We start from the raw sequence: 24,995 nt of genomic DNA on the forward strand, positions 1-24,995 counted from the left end.
CCTGGGTCCCACCTTCCCTGCTCCCCCTCCACCTAGTTTCTTTTAAAATCATAAAATTAATGTAGCGGCAAGTGGGGAACTTACTTCATTGCATTCCACCGCTTGTCGCGTCATTTCCTGAAATGCCGCCCTCTGTATTTCATTGGGCGGCATTGCAGGAAGTGACGCGGCGAGTGGTGAAACAAGTAAGTAAGTTCCCCGTTCAGACAATCAACTAATCCCAGTTAGAATTTGACCCTCCTGGTGGGTCGAGTCCTAACTGGGATTGGTTGATTGTCTGGACGTTTGAAGGGAGGACTGATGGACCTCTTACCCGATTTGGACTCCCCACTACAATTATTATTCCCAGAGGTGGGCAGATACACTTTGTGATAAGTTCCCCGCTCGCCACTACATTGATTTTATAATGATTTTAAAAGAAGCTAGCTGGAGGGGGAAGGAGGCACCCAGGTGATGGTGGGTCCCCCCCCCCCCTCCCCACCGCTGCCCCCCTTCCTGCCTGCTACCCCCTCCCCACCCTGTATCCAGACTGCAAACGTATGCTGCAACCTGGCAGCATTTTGTAAAACGGATCTGTTTGTGTTCCGAGTTTTCAAACCCGAAGCACGGACTGTGGACTCCGTTCTCCAAACGTGCCTAATGTGGACCGGCCCTAAGGCCTTTTGGCCAGGGCTCTCTTGCCCTTTTATATCACAATGCTGCGTAATGCGTTTACATACCTCCCACCCCTGTGTACAAATATGTGGTTGATTTGTTCACTGCATCAGCGGTAATCCACCCTTGTCATGTATTACCTGTTGTATTGTTTATTTTGTATTGTTATACCCTGTCTGCTCTTGTACAGCGCCATGGAACATGCTGTTGTTATATAAATTAATAATAATAATAATCAAAAATGCATCAGCTTTTATGCTTAAACTGTATGCATGCTGAATGGCTGCATTTTTAAAAAACGCTCCCACTGACTCGCATTAAAATCTTTTTAAAAATCACAATAGTGGCTATTATACTGAGATTTTACCATGATTTTAATGCAAGTCAATGGGAGCGTTTTTTATCAAACGAAAATGATCCAAAAAGCGCCCTGTGGTGTGACAGGGCCCTAAAGCCTGGTGCCCACTGCCCACATCCAATTTTGATTGGCCACTGATTGGCCATTTTTACCACCTCCATGTAGTATGAGGGCCAACAGATTTTGAAAACTGAGAAAATTGTGTAGGGAAGCTCTCCTACTACATGGAAGTGGTAACATTGTCCACTCTTTGGCTAATCAAGATTGGATGTGTATACCAGACTATGGGCTGGTGCACACCAGAGTTCTGGAGCGTTTTTAAAAATGCTAGCAGTTTGAAAACTGCTTGGCTAATGAAAGTGAATGGGCTGGTGCACACCAGAGCGGTTCTGGAGCTTGATGGGGAAACCGCTTGGCTATTAGTGAATGGGCTGGTGCACACCAGAGCGGTTCTGGAGCTTGATGGGGAAACCGCTTGGCTATTAGTGAATGGGATGGTGCACACCAGAGAGGTTTGGTTTTTCCACAAACGCAAACTCGGGGGCTGCAGCATTTTTTTTAGATTTCTGAGGCGTTTCTGCCTCAATGTTAAAGTATTCTGTTTTAAGAAGGCAATTACACCAAGCTTTGCTTTTTTAGTAGGAGGGCTTTTTGGTCCCTTTTATCCCCCTATACATTCCTAGTAGTTTGGGTCTCCCTGAGCTACTTGGTTACTCTGTTTAAAGTATAGGAAAGTGGAAAACAGCTCTGAAAAACGCTAGATCAGAGCGGTTTTCTAGGCGTTTTTGTTCCAGAAGCTGTTCAGTAACCGCTTTACTGTAACAATATTTGTAACCTGCTACACAAAAACGCTCCAAAAAACACTAGGCATGTTTAGAAAACCTCTCTAAGCATGCCTAGAATCGCTCTGAAAATCTGCTTCAAAAACCTCTAGCGTTTTGCGGATCTGCTAGAGGTTTTTGGTGTGTACTGAGCCTGAAAGAAACATTACCTTGGATAAGCAAGTTAGTGGGGTAGACATGATGGCGCTAGTCTACTTTTAAAGACCCAGCAGGAAACCACATAGGGAAATTCTGCTAACTTGATTGGATGGATGACACCCTCTCAGACTGCTAGGTTTCAGATAGGTTGTAGTAAACTATGCCCACACTATTCGACCAATCGCAGTGCTTCATGCTATAGTGAGTGCTGTGATTGGAGAACTGATCCCTATGATGTTTCCTGCTGGGTCCCCTAAACTAGGATACTTGCCAACATGATTAGCACCATAGAATTTAAGTCTTGTACATGCTTGAGACTACTGTAACCTGGCAGCAGACACTGCTCAAATGATAATCCAGGAACTGCTCGTTAATCAGCTCTCCGCTAATCCAGGATAATCCCACACCAATAAATACAGCAGCGCCTTGGTTATCCGATTGTGATCAGTTGATGCTGGATCAGTGTACTTTCTGGTTGCCTGAGACTTAATGTTAAAAATAGGCCTAGCTAATAGAAGGGAATAGTACCAATTAATTAATTAGCTAATAGTACTACTATTAAAAGCTACAGAGGAACTGTCTCGAAAATCTTAAAATGTAAAACACATACAAATAAGAAGTATGTTTCTTCCAGAGTAAAATGAGCCATAAATTACTTCTCTCCTATGTTGCTGTCACTTACAGTAGGTAGTAGAAATCTGATATTACTGACAGTTCTTGGACTAGTCCATCTCTTCATGGGGGATTCTCAGCATGGCCTTTATTCTTTATAAAGACATTCCCTGAAAAAGATGTATACAATAATGCTGGACAGCCTCCCTGCTCACTGCACACTTTTTTTTTTTTTTTTAGCAGTTGGATGGAGCAACTGCCATTCACTAAGTGCTTTTAAAAATAAAGAAAACCCTGAGAACCCCCTATGAGAAGATGGGCTACAGGGCCGGGCCGAGGCATAGGCTGGAGAGGCTCCAGCCTCAGGGCGCAGTGTAGGAGGGGGCGCAGAATTCATTCAGCTGTCATTCCTAATTGTGTTTGAAGCAGAAAGAAATAAGAAAAGGGGATACATGGCAGTGACTGCAAGCCAGATAACTAGATATTAAGGTGTTGGGGGAGGTTGTGGGTCCTGTGGCGCCTCTTAGTCTAATAGCAATCAGTGTGTGATGGCTGGGGTGGGAGGGATGGAGGGGCGCACTTTGGTGTCTCAGCCTTGGGTGCTGGAGGACCTTGTCCCGCCTCTGATGGGCTATTCCAAAATCTGTCGGTAATGTCAGATTTCTACTGCTTACTGTAAGTGACAGCAACATAGGAGAAAAGTAATTTATGGCTCATTTTACTCTGGAAGAAATGCACTTCTTATTTGTATATGTTTACATGTATTTTAAATTTGGAGATTTTCACGACAGAGGTTCTATAAATAGATTGGTCACAAAAAAGAAAGAAGAGGACGACAGAAGCTAAAGGCTCGTACACACATCCAACAAATCCGCCCGATTGTTGTTTGATTTTAGTCTATTGGACGAGCGACAATCAGGTGTGTGTACACGTGGTAAACGACAAGACGGGCAACTGATAACAGGCGCTTTGTCTGATCCATCCGGTAGATCAACTCACGCGACTGTTGAGCTGATGTCGGGCAGTTGGTCTTATGTGTGCAAGCTGTTTAAGCGATGTGCGCTTGTTTTCAATGAAGCCAGATCGAGCAGGCCATCGTTTTGCTTGGGCGCGCAGTATGTCTATGAGTTGAGTTGTCCAGTGCGTTTGTGCGCTAAAAATACAAGTCATGTAAATGATTTGTTATGGGGTTGGTCATATTGTGGAGTTATTCGTGCACTTGTGTTGGATGTGTACACTTTGTTGGATGTGTGTACAAACCTTAAGATGGATAGACAGCATATGTGAAGCTATGAACATGCCTGTGCAACAGCTGAAAGAAGCAGTGATTGACAGACACATCTGGTGTGCAGAAGTACATATGGTCAAGAAGAGTCTGAGTCAACTGAATGTATGAGGAGGAGGAAACATAGTACTACACCACTATATACATACCATGATCTCTTTATTAAATGTAATACAGTAATTTAACGTATATTAACCTTGGGGAAGCTGTGGAACCCAGTCTTTAAAGAAAACCTGACTGAAAAAAAGTTCCCCTGGGGCGTACTCACCTCAGTAGGCGGAAGCCTCTGGACCCTATCGAGGCTCCCCCCATCCTCCTCCGTCCCACGGTGGTCTCGCTGCAGCCCACGGAACGCACAGGCGACAATTTGTCGGGCTGTGCAATATTTACCTTTTCTGGCTCCAGCGGGGGCGCTGTTGCGGCTCTTCCCACGGAGATAGGCGAAAATAGCCGATCTCCATCAAGTCCGCTCTACTGCGCGAGGAAGAGCCTATCTCCGTGGGAAGAGCGGATACTGTGCCTGCGCTGGAGCCAAAAAGTAAATATTTACATCGCCGCTGCTCCGGGAGGATTTTCTCCGCCGCCGCCATGGGACCAAGGAGGACAGGGGAAGCCTCAATAGGGTCCGGAGGCTTCCCCCACCCGAGGTAAGTACCCCCCAGGGGAGTGTTTTTCATTACAGATTTTCGTTAAAGGGAACCTAAACTGAGAAGGATATGGATTTTTCCTTTTAAAATAATATCGGTTGCCTGACTCTCCTGCTGATGCTGTGTCTCTAATACTTTTAGCCACATCCCTGAACAAGCATGCAGATCAGGTGCTCTCACTGAAGTCAGACTGGATTAGCTGCATGCTTGTTTCAGGTTTGTGATTCAGCCACCACTGCAGCCAAAGAGATCAGCAGGACTGCCAGGCAACTGGTATTGTTTAAAAGGAAACATCCATATCCTTCTCAGTTTAGGTTCTCTTTAAAGCAGGGGTCTCAAACTCAATTTACCCGGGGGCCGCAGGAGGCAAAGTCAGGATGAGGCTGGGCCGCATAAGGGAGTTCACGTGTCCCCGCCGCAAAATGAGGGCTGCAGAGCCCCCAAATCACCCCGGGGGGCTATCCGCCGGCATTTCCTGGAAGGGGCAGAGCTTTTAGCTTCAGCTCTGCCCCTCCTGACGTCAATCGCGGCGGATCGCCGCCTCTGCCCGCCCCTCTCACTCTTCCTTTACAGAGAGGGGCGGGGGAGAGGCGGCGATCCATTTGGCGATTGACGTCAGGAGGGGCAGGGCTACAGCTGGAAGCTCTGCCCCTCAGCGCAGTCGTGGATGTTTGCGCGGGGGATTTGGGGGTCTGCAGCCCTTGTTTAGCGGCAGGGATGCGGCGGATTACTTGGGAGCACTGAAGCGAACTATAAGGTAAAATGGGCAAATATAGTTCGCTTCCGTGTCTCTTTTGCTTTTGCCGGCAGGCAGGGCTGGTTTAAGCAACAATGGGGCCCCGGAGCAAAATAAACCTGCCCCCCCCCCCCCCCCCCCCCCAACAGATACCCTGGAACAAAAATCGGCGACCCCACATAATTTTTTAAAAAAAATTCCCACACCCTAAACATAAAAAAAAAAATTGGGAAAATAGGAAAAAATGCCAGGAATCTTCATACAGCCATATTGCGGCTGTATAGCGATCCCTGGCCAAAGCGCTGCGGCTGCGGACCCCCTGGAAACCCTGTCAGGAAATGTATTGCTCTTTCTTTTGATACATGTAAAATTACACTACCGTTAGGCTCGCTACTAAAAGTGACATTTACCGCATTTAAAAAGTATACTATTTTCCTTCGAAACTTTAAAATCGATTTTCTCAAAAACTATAAGGTCTTTTTGAAAAATTGTTTTTTCCTCTTATTCCTAATGATCTCCTTAACATATCCTGCAAATTTAGGATTTCTAGCATTTAAGGTGGATTTGCTATTAACCATTAAAGTCGGCGGGTTTTTAAATGTGTATTTTTTTCCTTTGCAACTTTAAAATCGATTTTCTCAAAAACTATAAGGCCGATTTGAAATTTTTTTTTCCTCTTGTAGCCACTGAGGGCCCCTACAAGCTCTGAGGCCCTGGGGCCACAAAATATTGTATCGAGGGCCGCAAATGGCCCGCGGGCCGCGAGTTTGAGACCCCTGCTTTAAAGAGTAACTGTCGGGCATACAATCAAAAATCAATTCTTTATTTTTATCTGGTAAACAAGTAATAAGGATGCTAACCAGGCAATCCAAAAGTTAAAATCACTATTAATTTTTTGTTGATAAATTATCATTCCCCGGTTTACCTGACTCTTATTTGGTACACACAAAATTTGGTACACAAAAAGGAAGTTGAAAGGCATGCTGGGTTGTCCTTTTTTGCTTCTCTACTTCCCCTCAGACTTAACTAATGCAGCCTGATTGGCTTCAGCCTCTTTCCCTCCTGTTTTCCCCTCCCACACCTCTGTTCTTCTCTGATTGGCCAATATTTCTCATGCTGAGACAATGCACTTTCTATAGTGAAGGGCGGGCAAATCAGGCAAAGGATAGTAAGGGAGGAAATAACATCAGGATTGGCTTCAATATAGCCATACTTAAAATGGAAAATGCAAAGAAGGATTTTCTCTTTTTTTTTTTACTGTAGAAAAATCACTAAAATCAAAACGTGGACAGTGCAATACATATGTTATGTAAGTAGAGCAAGTATTTATCTACTTATGTATGTGGGGTTTTTTTCCAAGATAGTATGGCTGACAGCTCCTCTTTAAAGAAAATCTGTAGCGAAATTTGTATGTCTGTACAGCGATCATTCCTAGAAATGTCACCCAAAATGCTCACCGAAGTTCTGTTCTGGTGTAGATTATTCAGCATCTCTATGTATGGATCCTTAGCCTATGCATGTGGATGGCGGGTCTTTAGCCTATGCATTTGGATGGCAGGGCCTCAAAGATCCTTATTAAAATGGGTTTGTATTTCTATAACCTCACAATATCCCCCCCCTTGAAATCCTGCATAACTTGGTGGAATGACGCACATCTGCGCCGACCCTGGCATTCCCTGTGACAATTCCCAGCAGCAGGACAAGACCAGAGGCATCCGCCTGCCCTGTGTCGCCACCCCTGCCATCTCTGTGCCTGTCCTGCTGAGATGTCACTACACATCTGGGCTCCCCCCTTTAGAAGGGATTGGGGGGCTTGGAGAGGTGGTCTGTGGCCGAAATCCTTGACATCATCTGCGTGAGGCCATCCTATTGTTTTTGACAAGTGACCTTTTACAATGAGAACAGCCAGCAGGAGGGAGAAGGACACAAAAAATTGAAAAGGCATTAAAAACAAATGCAAGGGAATAACAAACAAAAACACACACACACAAAAGAAGAAAAAAACAAATCAAAAGATATGAGGCGATAAAAGCAAAATGACAAAAAAAAAGAGGGATGAAAAAGGGACAGAAGGAGGGAGAGAGAAGTGGAAACGGAGGTGGAGGAGAGAGGAACAGTGGGGGACACAGGGAAGGGGAATTAGAGGAAAGAGGAGGATTCAGAGAAGGGAAGAGAGAGAGGGGGGACCACTGGTGGAGGAGGAGGAGAGACAGGGGAGGGCGACACACACACAGACTGCCTCTGCTGCTGCTGCTGCAGGAAGAATTGGTGCAGGATCAGGAGAGAGAGAAACTGAGGGGGGGAGACTGACAGGGGGCGAGGAGAGACCCCCTCTTCCTGCCAAAATCCATCTGAGGACCCCCCCAAAAATCAGCACAGCTCCCTCCCTCCCAAAACAGACATGTCCAGCGAGAAGACAGGTGAGGACGGCCGGAATACTGATGAGATCATGGGCTGAGCAAGGAGAAAAGATGGAGGGGGGTGTTGGGAGCAATTTGGAGTGTTGTTCTTATCCATCAAATCCTGCATCTGTCCTCTGCCTGCATTGCCATGAATGTCATTCTGTGTATCTGTGTTCCTTAGCCCCTGCCGGCGAGACCATCTCCATCATCACCATCCTCCTCCTCCCCAAAAATGTGCTGCTCACAGCTGGAAGGATGGGGAGAGCTGGGGCCAGGACAGGAAAGGGGTGATGTCAGTGGGGGGGGAGGACACCCCTCAGATGTGAGGGTCACACTGAGCTAGGCCAGACACACTCTGTGCTATCAGGCTGCACATCCATGAACCGCTGTACCACTACCGTCACTGCATCCTCTACTGCCTAACACTGGCATCCCATGTTACCAGTGTACAGCCTGTATGTATGCCCTGGCATCCCATATCTCCAGTGTACAGCCTGCATGTATGCCCTGGCATCCCATATCTCCAGTGTACAGCCTGCATGTATGCCCTGGCATCCCATGTCTTCAGCGTACAGCCTGCATGTATGCCCTGGCATCCCATGTCTCCAGCGTACAGCCTGCATGTATGCCCTGGCATCCCATGTCTCCAGCGTACAGCCTGCATGTATGCCCTGGCATCCCATGTCTCCAGTGTACAGCCTGCATGTATGCCCTAGCATCCCATGTCTCCAGCGTACAGCCTGCATGTATGCCCTGGCATCCCATGTCTCCAGTGTACAGCCTGCATGTATGCCCTGGCATCCCATGTCTCCAGTGTACAGCCTGCATGTATGCCCTGGCATCCCATGTCTCCAGTGTACAGCCTGCATGTATGCCCTGGCATCCCATGTCTCCAGTGTACAGCCTGCATGTATGCCCTGGCATCCCATGTCTCCAGTGTACAGCCTGCATGCATGCCCTGGCATCCCATGTCTCCAGTGTACAGCCTGCATGTATGTGTGTGCACAGTGAACATGTCTCCAGTGTACAACCTGCATGTATACCCTGGCATCCCATGTCTCTAGTGTACAGCCTGCATGTATGCCCTGGCATCCCATGTCTCCAGTGTACAGCCTGCATGCATGCCCTGGCATCCCATGTCTCCAGTGTACAGCCTGCATGCATGCCCTGGCATCCCATGTCTCCAGTGTACAGCCTGCACGTATGTGTGTGCACAGTGTACATGTCTCCAGTGTACAGCCTGCATGTATGTGTGTGCACAGTGTACACATCACTGCATCCTCTACTGCCTAACACTGGCATCCCATGTCTCCAGTGTACACCTTGCATGTACGTGTGCACAGTGTACACCCTGCATGTACGTGTGCACAGTGTACACCCTGCATGTACGTGTGCACAGTGTACACCTTGCATGTACGTGTGCACAGTGTACACCCTGCATGTACGTGTGCACAGTGTACACCTGGCATGTACGTGTGCACAGTGTACACCCTGCATGTACGTGTGCACAGTGTACACCCTGCATGTACGTGTGCACAGTGTACACCTTGCATGTACGTGTGCACAGTGTACACCTGGCATGTACGTGTGCACAGTGTACACCTGGCATGTACGTGTGCACAGTGTACACCTGGCATGTACGTGTGCACAGTGTATACGTATCTATATATAGGCAGCTGTGAGATGATTGCCCCAGTCACTTCTGTGTGGCCTGTTACTGCCCCGGGGTGTGTAAACTGCAGCTGTGTGTGACAGTGTCCTCCCCTCCCTCTCACCCCCTGCTTGCATCTCTGTCATTCTCACTCTACATATATTTCATTCCCCTTTTCTGTCTCTCTCACTTCTTCTATCCTGCTTTCTCAGTCACTCCCCTCTCTCTCCTCATCCCTCTTCCTTTCATACATTCCCTGTGATTCCCTCTCTCCTTCTTGTCTTACTTCCCTTCTACAACCTGCTTTTTATTTATTTATTTATTATTATTTATTTATTGTATTTATAAAGCGTCAACATATTACGCAGCGCTGGGCATTAGTTTAGGTTACAGACAATATTTAGGGGTGACATACAGCAATATGACAATACAGGAAAACCAGATCACGCAGCACAGTATGAGTACTGTACAAGGTAACGCTTAGTCAGTCATTGGAGGGGAGCATGGAGATTAGGCAAGTTAGGTTCACTCAGATGCATAGCATGGGTGTACAGTAATGGAGGTGCAAGATCAGGTAGGACACAAAAGGAGGAGGACCCTGCCCAAAGGCTTACAATCTAGAGGGAGAGGTAAGGACACGAAAGGTAGGGGACCAGAGTTCAGCTGTGGGTTTAGAGCACTTGTGAGGGGTGGTAGGCCAGAGTGAAAAGGTGAGCTTTGAGGGCCTTCTTGAAGATGTTGAAGGAGGGGGCTGCCCTAATGGGTGGAGGTAGGGAGTTCCATAGTGTTGGAGCAGCTCTTGAGAAGTCCTGGAGGCATGCATGGGACTGGGTAATGCGGGGGGGGGGGGGGGGGGGGGGTTAGGCGAAGTTCATTGGAAGAGCGGAGTGAGCGGCTAGGTGTGTACCTCTGAGTAAGATCGGAAATGTAGGTTGGACAGGTTTTCTGGACAGATTTGTAGGTCAGACACAGTATCTTGAATCTGATTCTGGACTGGATAGGAAGCCAGTGGAGGGATTCAAGGAGGGGATCCGCCATAGTGGAGCAATGGGAGCAGTGGATAATTCTGGCTGCTGCATTCATGATGGACTGCAGTGGGGCTGTTCGGGTCATAGGGAGACCAGACAGCAGGGCATTGCAGTAGTCAAGGCGGGAAATTATGAGGGCATGGATGAGGAGTTTGGTGGTGGCAGAGGTCAGGAAAGGGCGAATCTTACAGATGTTACGAAGGTGGAAGTTGCAGGACTTTCTATATCTTTTTCTCTCTCTCTACCCATTTCCCATCCAAGCTCTCCCTTAAAGGACACTTGAAGTGAGAGGGATATGGAGGCTGCCATATTTACTTTCTTTTTAAACATTAGTAGTGTCTGAATCACAGGCCTGAAACAAGCATGCACCAAATACAGTCAAACAAGTCAAACATCTGAACTGCATGCTTCTTCAGGGTCTGTGGCTTAAAGTGTTAGAGGCAGAGGATGAGCAGGACAGTAAGGCAATGTGTGTCGGATCAGTGAATAATGGCGCACAGCGCCTATGCATAAAAATAGCGCCGCATTAAAAAGATATGCTTATCGCTATTTATCGTTAGTACTGCATAATAATGGCGCACAGGGAAAAAAGAAGAAAAACGGCACACACTAACATTATTATCAATAGTGGCACACACTAACGTTATTTATCAATAGCGCCGTTCAAATGCCAAACAGCAGATGTTATTTAAATGCAAAACGGTGAATGGATTTAATGTAACAGCGTCAAAGTCAGGGTTAGGCACCACCGGGGGGGTGGTTAGGGTTAGACACCACCAGGGGGGTGGTTAGGGTTAGGCACCACCAGGGGGGTGGTTAGGGTTAGGCACCACCAGGGCAGTGGTTAGGGTTAGGCACCACCAGGGGGGTGGTTAGGGTTAGGCACCACCAGGGAAGTGGTTAGGGTTAGGCACCACCAGGGGGGGGTTAGGGATAGGTACAGAGAGGATTCTGTGTGTTAACGCTAAATAACGACAAGGCTTTAACTTTAAATAGCGATAAGCGACAAACGGATAGCGGCAACACCGTGCGCCATTATTCGCAGGCGCCATTTTCAGATGGATCCAATGTGCGTTGCTTAAAATGAAATAAATACGGCAGCCTCCATATCCCTATCAGGTCAGGTCTTTTAAAGAGTAACTGTTAGCCCCCAAAGTGAAATTTAAATCTGTACAGCAATGTTTTATTTAGTATTAAAGTGATCAAAAAAGCCAATGCGTTCTGCAAAAATCAATATAATTTTGCTACTATGTAGCCTTTTGCCCACGCTAACGACGCAAAGCCGCATATCAGATACTGATGACGAGCATGCAGAGCATGCCTATGTCTGCCCGACCCCCCCCTCTCCCCCCCAGGACCAGGTGCCGATCTATTTGCACCACAAACAGCTGACCGCTCTGACACGGAGAGAGAGCGGCAGCACTTCCAGCGGGAGCACCGCAGAGCAGCCGCCGCCGTGCATCTCTCACATGTGATTCTCTCACATGTGACTCGGCGGCGGCTGCTCTGCGGTGCTCCCGCTGGAAGTGCTGCCGCTCTCTCTCCGTGTCAGAGCGGTCAGCTGTTTGTGGTGCAAATAGATCGGCACCTGGTCCTGGGGGGGAGAGGGGGGTCGGGCAAACATAGGCATGCTCTGCATGCTCGTCATCAGTATCTGATATGCGGCTTTGCGTCGTTAGCGTGGGCAAAAGGCTACATAGTAGCAAAATTATATTGATTTTTGCAGAACGCATTGGCTTTTTTGATCACTTTAATACTAAATAAAACATTGCTGTACAGATTTAAATTTCACTTTGGGGGCTAACAGTTACTCTTTAACAGCCACCATCCCAATTTCTACTCCACCGCATGTCTCTCTATCACTCCCACTCCCCCAGTTCTTTTCCTATCGTATCAACCTCCATTCATTTTTATTTATTTATTCATTTTCTCTCTCCACAACCCCCACTGTTTTGTTTTTTTAAATTTTCTCTAATTCATTCTGTCTTCCTATGCTATCTCTTCTTCATTGTCTTTCTCACCCTGCTACCCCTCATTTAGTCTTTTTCCATGTTATCTCTGCTTTTTGTTCACTGTCTCTCTCCTACTGTCTCTTTCTGCTATGTACCCCCCCCCCCCTCCTCTTGTCTCTCCAATATACATTATTTCCCCCTTCTCTCTCTGTATAATGTATACATTACCTCCTCTCCTTTCTCTTGCTCTCTTGTAAGAACTCTTCTGATTTTCTTCTTTCCTTTCCTCAGTTCCTTGTTTCCTGTGTAAATTCTACTTCCTACCTCTTGCTCTCTTGTATAAACTCTTCCTTCCTCCCTCCCTCCCTTTCTTCCCTCTCTTGGTTTCCTGTATAGCTTCTACTTCCTTCCTCTTGCTCTCTTGTATAAACTATTCTTCCTTCCTTTTCCTCTGTTCCCCATATGCATTTTACTTCCACAACAAAGTTAGCCACACACTCTCAGTTGTCCAGTACAAAGTTTTTGACTAAGGTCTAATCTACTAAAAATCCTCTATTAAAAACACAACCCAGTCTGGACTGATCTGACTGATGAAGCAATTGAAGGTTGATGAGGAGAGGCTGTTTCTTATTGATGTAGCGTAGGCCAGAACAGCGGGCAATCGACTTCCTCTTAGCTCTACACACCCCCACAATCTTAGATCAAAAGGACGTAACACCATGGTCACCCCCAGAGTCCACCTCAAAACCTTTGGAGACAGAGCCTTTTGTCATGCTGCCCCTACACTTTGGAACTCCCTGCCACACCCAATCAGGACAGCTCCATCCCTGGAAGCATTTAAGTCTAAACTGAAAACCTACCTCTTTAGTCTGGCATTCATGAACATCTGACTATCTCCTCTGTAACACAACCCAGCCTGCAACCCTGTATTAATCTGAGACACAACTATGCGCTTTGAGTCCTATGGGAGAAAAGCGCTTTACAAATGTTATTGTATTGTATTATTGTATTGTCTACACCACATTGAGCGGTACAAAGCTAGCGGTACTCAAAGCTGAGCAGTCAAAGTGAAAGATATTCCCAGATTAATATTATGTGTTGGATGGAGTTTACAATGGTTTAGTGTATGTCTACCCTCTCTGCCACTCCTTCACACGTTCCTCCTGCCATCCATCTACATTTCTCTTCTTCATTCTCTCTGCCTTTCCTTCTTTCCTCTGTCTTCTCGCTCTCTGTCTCACCCAGCAAATAAATTATGATGTAATGATTTGTATGTGTAGTACAGCTAAGAAATAAAATATTAGGAGCAGAGACATAAGTGTAATATTGTTTCCAGTACAGGAAGAGTTACGAAACTCCAGTTGTTATCTATGCAAAAGAGCCATTGAGCTCCACGACTTTCAAAGTCGCAGAGAGCTCTGACTTCTGAAGCTTATCATCTCAACTGTCTGGCACTGTATTCTTTTTTTTTTTTTTTTTTTTTTTTTTTTTTTTACTGCTGAGGACAGGTCAAAAGTTCACTAGCCTGCTCTGTAAAATCATTTAGAATGCTGGGTAGTGTGTAAACTGCAAATATTACAGAATGATGCAATGTTATAAAAAAAAGCTTTATAACTGAAAATAAAAATATGAGAGTATTTTCTTTCTGCTACTAATGTTCTAGTAATTATCCGAACTACACAACCACTTCATTATATCATAAAAATGTTTTCGCTTCAGTGTCTATTTAAAGGACAACTATCACTAAAAAAATGTACATTTAAAATACATACATGTAAATGTACATTTCTCCCAGAGTAAAATGAACTATAAATTATTTTTTTTCCTATGTTGCTGTCACTTACAGTAGGTACTGAAAATCTGACTGATCTGTCAGGTTTTGGACTAGTCCATCTCCTCATGGGGGTTTTCGGTTCTTTCTTTATTCGCAAAAACACTTACTGAACTGCATTTTGCAGTCCAACTGCCGAAGTAATTTGCAAATGAATAGGAAAGCTTGCTAATATCTTCATAGTAGACCCTTTCCAGGAAAGACTTTTGTAACCGATAAAGGTAATACTGAAAATCCCCCACGAGGAGATGGATTAAAAATCTGTCAGATCTGTCAGCTTTTTACTACTTATTTTAAAGAGAAACCGTAAGCAAGAATTGAACTTCATCGCAATCAGTAGCTGATACCCCCTTTCCCATGAGAAATCTATTCCTTTTCTCAAACGGATTATCAAGGGGCTCTGTATGACTGATATTGTGGTGAAACCCCTCCCACAGTGTGATGTCAGCGCCTCACAGCTCTGAGGTTCTGACATCACACTGTGGGAGCCTTGTTGCATTGTGGGAAATAACAGCTGTTACCAACTGCCAAAAAAGCAAGCAGCATCTCCTTCCAGTGACATCACCTGCCAGCAGTAAAAATGTCACCATGTGATAAATGTCGGAATGTAAATCAGGGAGAGGAAAGATGAGCTATGAGTAAACACTGACTAAATCATTTATACATAAAATTAAGCACTTTTTTATTACATTATTTTCACTGGAGTTCCTCTTCAAGTGACAGCAACATAGAAAATGTGCATTTTAATTGTATGTATTTTAAATTTTACACGTTTTTGTAATAGTGGTCCCTTAATTTTCTCTCTGCCTCTAACCTTCTGGGGGCCATATGCAATTCGAGGAGATAAGAAGCTGAAAACATGCGAGCTTCTTATCTCCTCACATCGCTCAGGATTTACCGGCAAATTCAATTGCCAGTTTCACCTGAGCGATGTCCTTGCGTAAAGGAGCATAACTCAGGCGAATACTAGGTATTCGCTGAGCGATGCTCCTGTGTGGCCAGCGATGTGGAGCGAGGCATTAGTGCTGGGGAGCTGTCCTTCAGCACCACACCACTGCTGCCTCGCTCCCCGGGTAGATGCGCGCGCATCGTAGCAAGAGCCAGCGCATCATCGCAAAGCTCGTACCCGCCGCCCGTCGCCTCCTGCCGCTCGTCGCTACCGCGGGACCTTCAGAAGATACATACCTCCATCGTTCCCGTCTCGTCGCATGTCCCACGCCGCTCCTCCGCTCATCTCTGTGAGTATTCTTGGAGCCGGCAAAGCATCTTTGAGTCTCCCGCCGGGGCTCCCCATTCATCCACTAGGTGGCCCAATGAGATTCATCCTGATTCTAATTGGACCAATAAGAATCAGGATGATTCTCATTGGGCCACCTAGTGGACGAATGGGGAGCCCCGGCGGGAGACTCAAAGATGCTTTGCCGGGCTCCGAGAATACTCACAGAGACAGAGATGAGCGGAGGAGCGGCGTGGGACATGAGGTGAGACGGGAACGATGGAGGTATGTTTTTTTGTTACATTTTAAATAGGTAAGAAGTCAAAGCTGACTCCTTTATCTATTTAAATCACTGGCATCTGGGGTCTCCTTAGTAAAGGAGGCTCCCAGATGCCAAAATCAGCCCGCTGACAGCAGCGACAGGTCTTTTCGCCTGCTCAGAGCAGGTGAGAAGTTAGCACCTATGTTTGCCGGGAAGCATCGCTTCCCGGGGGTGCAAAATGCAATTGCATAGGGGGAAAGTAACTTGCTGGGCGATTATATCGCCCAAGCGAGTTCTTTTCCGCCCTGGGGGGGTGTTAAATGCAATTGCATTAGGCGACCTTGCTGACGCCTAATTTAAGAACTCTCCAGCACTTAGCGCTGGCGAGTTTGGTAATTGCATAGGGCCCTGGGTCTCTCTCTCCTCCTTCCTCCCATTCTCTCATTTTTTCATTCACATTCTTCTTCTTACACACTCATTTTCATTTTTATTCCTTCTCCCACATCTCTCTCTCTCTCTCTCTCTCTCTCTCCCTCCCCCCCTCCCCTCTCTCTCTCTCTCTATATCTCTTTCCCCCCCTCCCCCTCCCTCTCTCTCTCTCTCTCTATATCTCTTTCCCTCCCCTTCCCTTCTCTCTCTGGGCCCATATGCAATTCAATTTTTTCTCCTTAGTTTTCTCCAAGTTGATATTTTAAACTTGTCAATAAAATGCATTTTAAGCCACCAGAAAGCAAGAAAATACCCAAATAATTTTGATAGTGCTTTTTTGCTTACTTTTTGGTACTTTTTTTAGTTGAAAAGTGCTGGAAATATTATTTTAAATTGAAGATGAAAAATTATCACCTAGGAGAAAACTCAGGTGAAAAAGTGAATTGCATATGGGCCTCTGTCTCTCTCTCTCTCCCCCTCCCCTCTTTCTCTCTCTCTTCCCTTCTCTCTCTCTCTCTCTCTCTTTCCCTCCCACTACCTCTCTCTCTCTCTCTCCCTCCCTCTCTTCACTTCTCTCTCCCTCCCTCTCTTCACTTCTCTCTCTTTCTCTCTCTCTCTCTCTCTCTCCTCCGCCCCCCCCACCCCCCCCCCCCCCCCCCCCCCCCACCCCCCCCCCCCCCCCCCACCCCCCCCCCCCTCTCATCTCTCTCCCTCTCTCTCTCCCTCCGTCTCTGTCTCTTTTCTCTTTCTGCCTTTATCTGTCTCTCACTTTTTCTTTCTCTCCCTCCTTGCTATCTTCAGGCCCTCCAGACTCTGGACCCCACAGCTCTCCCCCCACCTTACAATCAGCCAGGAGGGGAGGGCCCTTGCAATGGGGTTATTCCGGGTTACAATGATCCACCACCCCAGCCAGCCAGTGCCCACCCTTACCCGCCAGGATGCCCAAGGATACCTTCAGGAGACGCCCTTTTACAGGCCAACACCACCAGCCCCCCAGGGGTACGTGGTCCAGACACACCCTTCTACGGGGACCATGCCGGTCGGAGGGTATGTGCAGCAACCAACAGGCTACCCTATGCACCTGCAGCCCTGCACGGCCTACGTACCAGTCTACCCCTATGGGAACGGTAAGTACCACATACTATGCATTCCTACAAAATATCTCGCCGTGTGATGGAATAAAATGAGCATGCAATTAAAGCAGAACTATTATTAATAATTGTATTTATAAAGTGCCAACAAATTACCCAGCTCTGGACAATAAATACATACAGTGATACAAAGGATGAGAGACGTAACAAGGTAATACAACATAGGACAAGGCTATACAAGGCAAACAATGTACAAAATACATGATCATCGTGATTTTTGGTCTGGTTAGGTAGACCCAGTAATACAAGTATGGGCTTACAAGCTAAGGGGGGAGGTGGACACACAAGGTCGGACTGTGGAATAAGTATTCAGTAGAGAGTTACTGTGTGATAGGGGGTGAGAAGGCCACCTTGAAAAGGTGGGTTTTGAGGGCTTGTTTGAATATGATAAAAGAGGGGGGCAAGTCTGATGGGTGGTGGGAGTTCCAAAGGGTGGGGGCAGCTCTTGAGAAATCCTGCAGGCACTCATGGGAGTGGGAAATGCGTGAGGAAGTTAGACGAAGGTCATTGGAGGACCGGAGGGGACGAGCTAGTGTATACCTGTAAACAAGCTCCAAGAGTTTGTAAGTTGGGCCAGGTTTTGTGAACAGATTTATAGGCCAGGCATAGAATCTGGAAACTTATCCTGAATCATATAGGGAGCCAGTGCAGGGATTTATAGAGAGGAGATGAGGATGCAGAGCGTTGAGATGAATGGATGTGTCTGGCAGCCGCATTCATAACTGATTGAAGGGGAGGCAATGCAGTTCAAGGGGAGGCCAGACAGAAGGGAGTTGCAGTAATCAAGGCGGGAGATGATGAGGGCATGGATGAGCAACTAAACACTCTACAATAAACTGATCCCAAAACAGCCTAGTTACTGACACCACTCTGCAAAACACACACTCTATCCCTGAGTTTTGCTGCAAAGAGACAGGACTTGCTGTTGACACTAAGGAACTTCCTCCTGATGCTTTAATCAATCCTCCCTAACATCCTAAGCAGTTTTATATTCAATTTGTGAAGTAGCGTGGGGAGGGATGATGCACCATGGGGCATTGGTGTGCAGAATAAATAAGTGAGGGCGGGCCCATGACCTCTGTTACAGGCTAGTGGATTAGCATAGCTTAGAGAGGTTATTCAGAAATGGCCAATCACAGCAGACAAGAAGAATGTCCACCAAAACATTTATGGGAAGTTCCTGAAAAAACTGGACTGCTGTGTGTTTGCTGTTTTTATTTTTTTTTTTAGTTCCGCTTTAAAGTGTACCTGTGCCTAAGCTCTGGTACCAATGAACATACTTACCTAAGGAGAGGTAAGCCTCTGGATCCTAATGAGGCTTCCCATGCGTCCTCCATCCGTGCTGCTCATGGACCTTCCAAAGATTACCAACCTTGCTGGTTATCTGATCGAAGCCCGCTTCTCTTCAACCACAAATGGCCATAGAGTGCTTGAGCGAGTATGCCTGCGCAGTAAGCCGGAGCTGCTTGTGCATGAGCGGCACCATGCTACTGCGCAGGCATGGCCTTGCTCGTGCATTTGCAGCTTGCACCAGAGGACGATGGACGATATGCTTCCCTCTCCTTAGCTAACTATCGGTTTCTAAATCCGAGCTTTGGCTTGGGTTCTCTTTAAAGAGACTCTGAAGCGAGAATAAATCTCGCTTCAGAGCTCATAAATAGCAGGGGCACGTGTGCCCCTGCTAAACCGCCGCTATAGCGCGGCTTAACGGGGGTCCCTTCACCCCCAAAACGACCACTGCGACACTTGGGCGCAGATTTGGTCGTGATTTATTGCTTCCTGGAGGCAGGGCTAACGGCTGCAGCCCTGCCTCCAGTCGCGTCTATCAGCGGCGCATCGCCCCCTCTCCCCCGCCCCTCTCAGTGAAGGAAGACTGAGAGGGGCGGAGGAGAGGCAGAGATATGCGCTGACAGACGCGCATGGGGCAGGGCTGCGGCGGCTAGCCCTGCCCCAACCAGGAAGCGCTCCCCGGGTGTATCGAGGGGGATTTGGGGGTGAAGGGACCCCCGTTAAGCCGCGCTGTAGCGGCGGTTTAGCAGGGGCACACGTGCCCCTGCTATTTATGAGGTCTGAAGCGAGATTTATTCTCGCTTCAGACTCTCTTTAACTCCTTGAGGACCACAGTGGTAAAGCCCCCTAAAGACCAGGCACATTTTAACTAAAGTGGCCACTGCAACTTTAAGGCCAAGCTGCATGGCTGCACAATACAGCACACGAGTGATCCTCCTCCCCTTTTCCCCCCACCAACAGAGCTCTCTGTTGGTGGGATCTGATGGCCCCCCAGGTGTTTTTTTTTTTTAATAAATATTTATTTGTGCGTTTTTTACACAAAACATGCATTTTTTTTGTTTTGTTATTCCCCTCCCTTCCTCCCTCCCTGCATCCAGCCAATCATGCGATCAGCTGTCATAGGCTTCTACCTATAAGAGCCGATCGCTCTCTTGTCCCCTCAGTACAGCGCTGCTGCTGATTGCAGTGCTGCACTGTGTTTAGACGGCGGTTTCGCCATCTAACAGTCTCTCGAGCGGCGATTGCCGCTTGGAGACTAAAGAGGGGGTGGAGCTCTGCCGCCGGAGCAGGAGATGCGCGCGATCTACTGCAAAACAGAGCCCCAGGACTTTACGCCCATTGGCGTCAACCGGTCGGCAAGAAGTTAAATCAATCCCGAAAGCGTAAGTACATTTGAGACAATAAATTGTATGTGTAGTACAGCTAAGAAATAGAACATAAGAAGCAAAGAAAAGAGTCTCATATTGTTTTCCAGTACAGAAAGAGTTACAAAAAACTTCAGTTGTTATCTATGCAAAAGAGCTTCTCTGAGCTATTCCACCCAACTTGGGTCCAATACAATCCTGTTTTCTGAAGCACTTAAACAGCCAAGAAGCAGTGAGAGACAGCTTGAGATAAGGTTTTACAGCAGGAAAGTTCAAAGGGTCATTATTTCTACTTTGTTTTATAGCTTCAAACGCAGAATGTAGTTACAAATGTGACAGTATGATGCAACGTTATAAAAAACCGATATAGCTGAAAAAGTATGAGACTCTTTTCTTTGTTGTTATTCCTTAGCTGTACTACACATACAATTCATTATCTCATGTTGTTTTGGCTTAAGGTTTGCTTTACATACAGTCAGAAGCACATTAACCCTGAACTTTTATTGCTGCATTTCCTGTAATGTATAGTGTGTGGGCAGTCACATGGCCTGTGTGCCTGCTTCTAAAACTCATTTATATCACCTCATTGGGAGAATCCTGGGTATCCTCACCCAGCGGCATAGCAATAGGGGATACAGAGGTAGCGACTGCATCGGAGCCCAACTGGGGCCCTCCTTTAACCCTTGTATTAACTCCTTATCAGTGTTATGCTGGTAACAACGGCGTAACAATAGGCCCTGCAAGGGATGCAGCTGCAGGGGGGCCCTTAGGGAGAGAAGGCTGAGGGGGGGGGGGGGCTGGCTCTGAGGCCATCTAGGGCCATTTTTAGGGGCAGGGCGAGGTGTAGCGCAGGAAGGCCAAGCAGCAGGCATAAACAGCAGCAGGGATGTGGGCCTGAACACCCCTCCCTCACCTCAGACTACCATCAGCGCTCCAGCAATGACAGCTGAGGGGCCCCTATCCAAAGTTTTGCAGGGGGGACCCTGTGATTCCTAGTTACGCCTCTGGCTGGTAATAATCACTTTGAATAGTAGTAGCCTTTAATAGCTCCTCCTTTTACACCACTCTGACACTGATGCTCAGGGGTGTATCTAGAGTCCACCGGGCCCCCCAGCAGGACTGAGCCGGCTGGGCCCCTTGCAAAACCCTTAACACCCCCCACCCAGGATAAAAAACGTTCCTGGAACAAGACTCCCGCCCCAGAGCGAGAAGAACATAGCAGTGGAAGCGTCATACATTGCCAGTCAGTGAAGCTAACGGCTCTCTTCAACCATGCTATACTGTGTAACTCCTTGCAGCTCCCAGATACACGTCACGTGACACGTCACATGATATGCAGGGGCGGGAGCCACAAGGTGTTGTCTGCAACTCACGACAGCCGAGCCCCTTTATCCCCCAGGCCCACATGCGATATTGAGGGTCACAGAGGCTGTTATGCCCCTGCTAACACTGTTGGGTCCAAATATAAAAATCCCCATGCCCAAGGCAGTTGCCTAGGCCTGGAAAGAGTCTAAGGGCCTGGTGGATGCTAGCCCCAGGCCCCCCCCACCAAATCTTACTAAAAAGGCCAGATGGCCATCAGCGGTGTCTAGGGCACCATCTTGCCTAGGGCCCCATTTAATCTTCATCCTTTTCTGGGAATCAGAAATATGTGGGTAGTACGGCAGAGCACCAGGAGGGGAATTGCGGTTAGAAGCTGAGGGCAGGGAGGTCAAGGCGTTACAATGAAGCAATAGTACTTGCCTAAGGCGTCTTTCACATCTGACAACGCGTGCAGGAGCCGTTGCCTGCACGCGTTATATGCCCTGCGGCGTGTTGTCGGGAATCTGCAGTGCAACGCAATCAGCGGCGGTAGCTATCATTGAACCCGACGGAAAACGCCGACTCCCGGCGGATCGACGCTCCCGGGTGCGTCGAACCGCAACGCACCGAACCGCAGCGTCGGATGTGAAAGGTAAAATGAAAGTCTATGGCCTTTCATTTTACCTTGGTTAACGCAAAGCTTTGACTTTGCGTTAAAACGCAGCAAATGGGCTCTGGTGTGAAAGAGCCCTAAGTTAATATTAAGCGGAAAAAGCTTAGGGTTGAGCTTTTGAAGAATCATTCAGGTTACATAAAGAAAAAGTGTGTGTGGGGGCGGGGGATGGTGTCACATTTTTGATTTTGGGCTCTTTGACTAAAGCTCTGTGTCTGTTGAAATATTTTCTTTTCGGTTTATGATGGACTGAGAGTTATAAATATACATTGAGCAGTGCATCTGCAATTTATCTGCTATAAATAACATAATGGCTTGCTACAGGGGGAGAAAAAGAAAAAAACTAGCTAGGTAATTCAAGGAGAACTTGCGAAAAAGGAAGGTACGTTAGCGTAGAATGTGAGGTTAAAGAGGAACAGAAGGAAAATGTGTAATTTACAAACGCTGCTTACTGGCAAACGCTTTATTAAAGTAGTATGACACTCCGCATTTCCTCTTTGTTCTAAAAGATTATTTACAGCATAAAATCTTCTACCACAAAAATAATTGTAGCAGAACAGCATTCAAACAGTTAAACACAGCACTTTGTTCTTCAGTGGAAAGCTCCTAGCTTCGGTGGAAAGCTTCTGGCTGTATCCAAAAATGTGATAACATTATCTTTTATATACTAAATGTATCTGACAAATGAATGTAAACATTAGCAAACTGCTGAAACTGCACTGAGCTGAGAAGCAAAGAGAGTTGAGTAATGATCACTAGATGGATTTTAATATATGAATACAGCAGCTATGCAAAAAAAGCAATGGCCGTTTTCAGAGCTGATAAACTGTACTTTGGAAATTTGTAAACAGACAATATTACTTGTGCACAAAAGCATATGTGGTAACTAAATGGATAGTAAAATGTAGGAAAACACATTTTTATTGAATGTTATGTAAGAGTTTTACCCCGCTTTAAAGAAACTAAAGTGTTTCAACGTGTTCTTATCCTTTCACAGCTTTTTTTATAAATGCATTTTACTGAACATTGTTTTAAAGTGGATCCTAGATGAACTTTTACTCATTGCATAATTGTGTTCCTTTCCTATTGTTTATAGGGCATTTCTCAAGCCAAATACTTTTTTGTTTTAATACTCTAATTCCCTGTAAACTAAACAAGCCTCGCCCACAGCTTTTCAGAGAGCCTTGGCATTTTCAGACAGTAGCAAGGGCTCATGGGAGCTCAGTCTGGGCAGGAGGAAGGGGAGGTATTACTAGCCAGAGATTTCAGAGGCAGAGGGGAGGAGGTGGGATTAGATGTTTTTCACAGGCTGAGTGCTGAAGATGCAGATAAGCTTGCCTGTGTGTAATGTTTACAAACAATATGGCTGCTGTCATTGTATCACAGGAAGAAATAATCATATTCTATTGAAGCTGTTTGCAGCTAGATATGCTCTGTAAACTATCTAAACTTTATATAAGATATATAGACAAGTTACTTGTTATAGTTAGTTTTTCATCTCGGATCCGCTTTTAATAAAGGTGTGTACATGTGCAGTTACTGTGATCCGCAGGGATTGGGACTCAATCCCTTGAGTGTCCGTTCAGGACTGAGGGGGAGGAGGGCCAACAAAAAACAAACAACTAAAACATTACAGCATAGTAAAGAGGAAAATACGTATCTGCTGTGCCAGTACAGATATCCTCTGCAACAGCCAACTCCCTGCTCAATATACCCCCCTTGTTCCCCATAGTCAGCATATGAAGCCACACCTCCTTACTAAAAGCTTCCAGTCAGTACGGCAACCACTCTCTCCGCCGTGCATGTCGGTTTGACTAAAAGAAAGGGGAGGGGCCTTTCCCGGCTAAATGCATGTGAGCAGGCAGTGGTAGGGCATAGGGTATCTATGAGCTGGTGCAGTAGGTACCATATTTTTCTTTTTGTAAAAAAAAAATTGTCTTTTATAAACTTTATTTTATGCATAATTAATATTAAACAGTGTTCTATTAAATGCAGGCAAAAAATTACCTGGACCAAAGCTGTGAATAATTTCAGGGCGACACATAACATCTGCTTTTCTTATTTTGTCTCCTCGTTAGCAATACCAGGCCGGCACTGTCCCACCCCAGCCTGGCATCCCCCCTCCTCAGATCCCACCGGGACTGGCACTTCTAGAGCCACGACGACCTCCTCACGATTACATGCCGATTGCTGTGCTCACCACCATCTGCTGCTTCTGGCCCACAGGCGTCATCGCCATCATCAAAGCTGTGCAGGTGAGTGACTTGTTGGCAGTATCAACAGAATTACCTAAACTGCGGTAAAGCAACCACAAGATGTCGCTGTCTGTAAAATTAAGTGATGATCTCTATGGTATTGTGATTTCCTGTATCCTCTGTGTTCTAAGTAAGCTGTATTTCCTGATGGTGGTGTATGATCTATCGCTGCACGTTTTCTTCAGTGAAGAGTTCTAACTTGTTATACTGGGTGCCTATCTGTGTGTACTGACCACTCTGCTCCTTCAGATAGTCCATAAACTGCACTTTCTGATGTATCCATTCATGCCTTGCGATTCACTGCAGAATCACAACACATGGTTGCCTGCCTTTCTCCGGGTTCACAATTATCCCATTTATTACAAATTAATGGGATTGCAGCCACATCAGGTAACATCTCTACACGCCTAGAGATCATGTCATGTTCATTTCATTAATATTGATAAAATACACGTATATAACAACTATCCTATGCTATACATTTTGTAGTCCGATGTATCATTTAAAGGACCACTATCGTAAAAATCATAAAATGTAAAACATATATAAACTCATACAAATAAGAAGTACATTTCTTCCAAAGTAAAATGAGCCATACAATACTTTTCTCCTATGTTGCTGTCACTTACAGTAGGTAGTAGAAATATGACAGAACCGACAGGTTTTGGACTAGACCATCTCCTCATGGGGGACTCTAAGGGTTTTTGTTGATTTTCAAAAATACTTTGTGAATGGCAGTTGCTCGGTCCATCTGCCAAAAGTGTGCAGTGAGCAGGGAGGCAGGCCAGCATCATTGTAGAAATACTTTTCAGGGAATGCCTTTATAAAGAATACAGGCCAGGTTGAGAATCCCCTTTGGAGAAATGGACTAGTCCAAAGCTTGCCGGTTCTGTCAGATTTCTACTACCTACTGTAGG

The 24,995-nt window shown here is 46.4% G+C and overlaps 1 protein-coding gene across 1 annotated transcript in view; it reads left to right on the top strand.

The window, feature by feature from the left end:
* The first annotated feature begins 7,483 nt into the window (after positions 1–7,483).
* The window catches only part of PRRT1 (proline rich transmembrane protein 1), a 44,215-nt gene continuing 26,703 nt past the window's right edge, over positions 7,484–24,995 (top strand). The window contains 5 exon segments of the mRNA XM_068250289.1: positions 7,484–7,692; positions 16,845–16,873; positions 16,875–16,964; positions 16,966–17,169; positions 23,902–24,078. Coding sequence (XP_068106390.1) covers positions 7,674–7,692; positions 16,845–16,873; positions 16,875–16,964; positions 16,966–17,169; positions 23,902–24,078 — 519 coding nt within the window. The 5' untranslated portion in view covers positions 7,484–7,673.

The sequence above is a fragment of the Hyperolius riggenbachi genome, chromosome 8 (assembly GCF_040937935.1).
Source record: "Hyperolius riggenbachi isolate aHypRig1 chromosome 8, aHypRig1.pri, whole genome shotgun sequence".
In the NCBI taxonomy this organism is placed as follows: Eukaryota; Metazoa; Chordata; class Amphibia; order Anura; family Hyperoliidae; genus Hyperolius; species Hyperolius riggenbachi.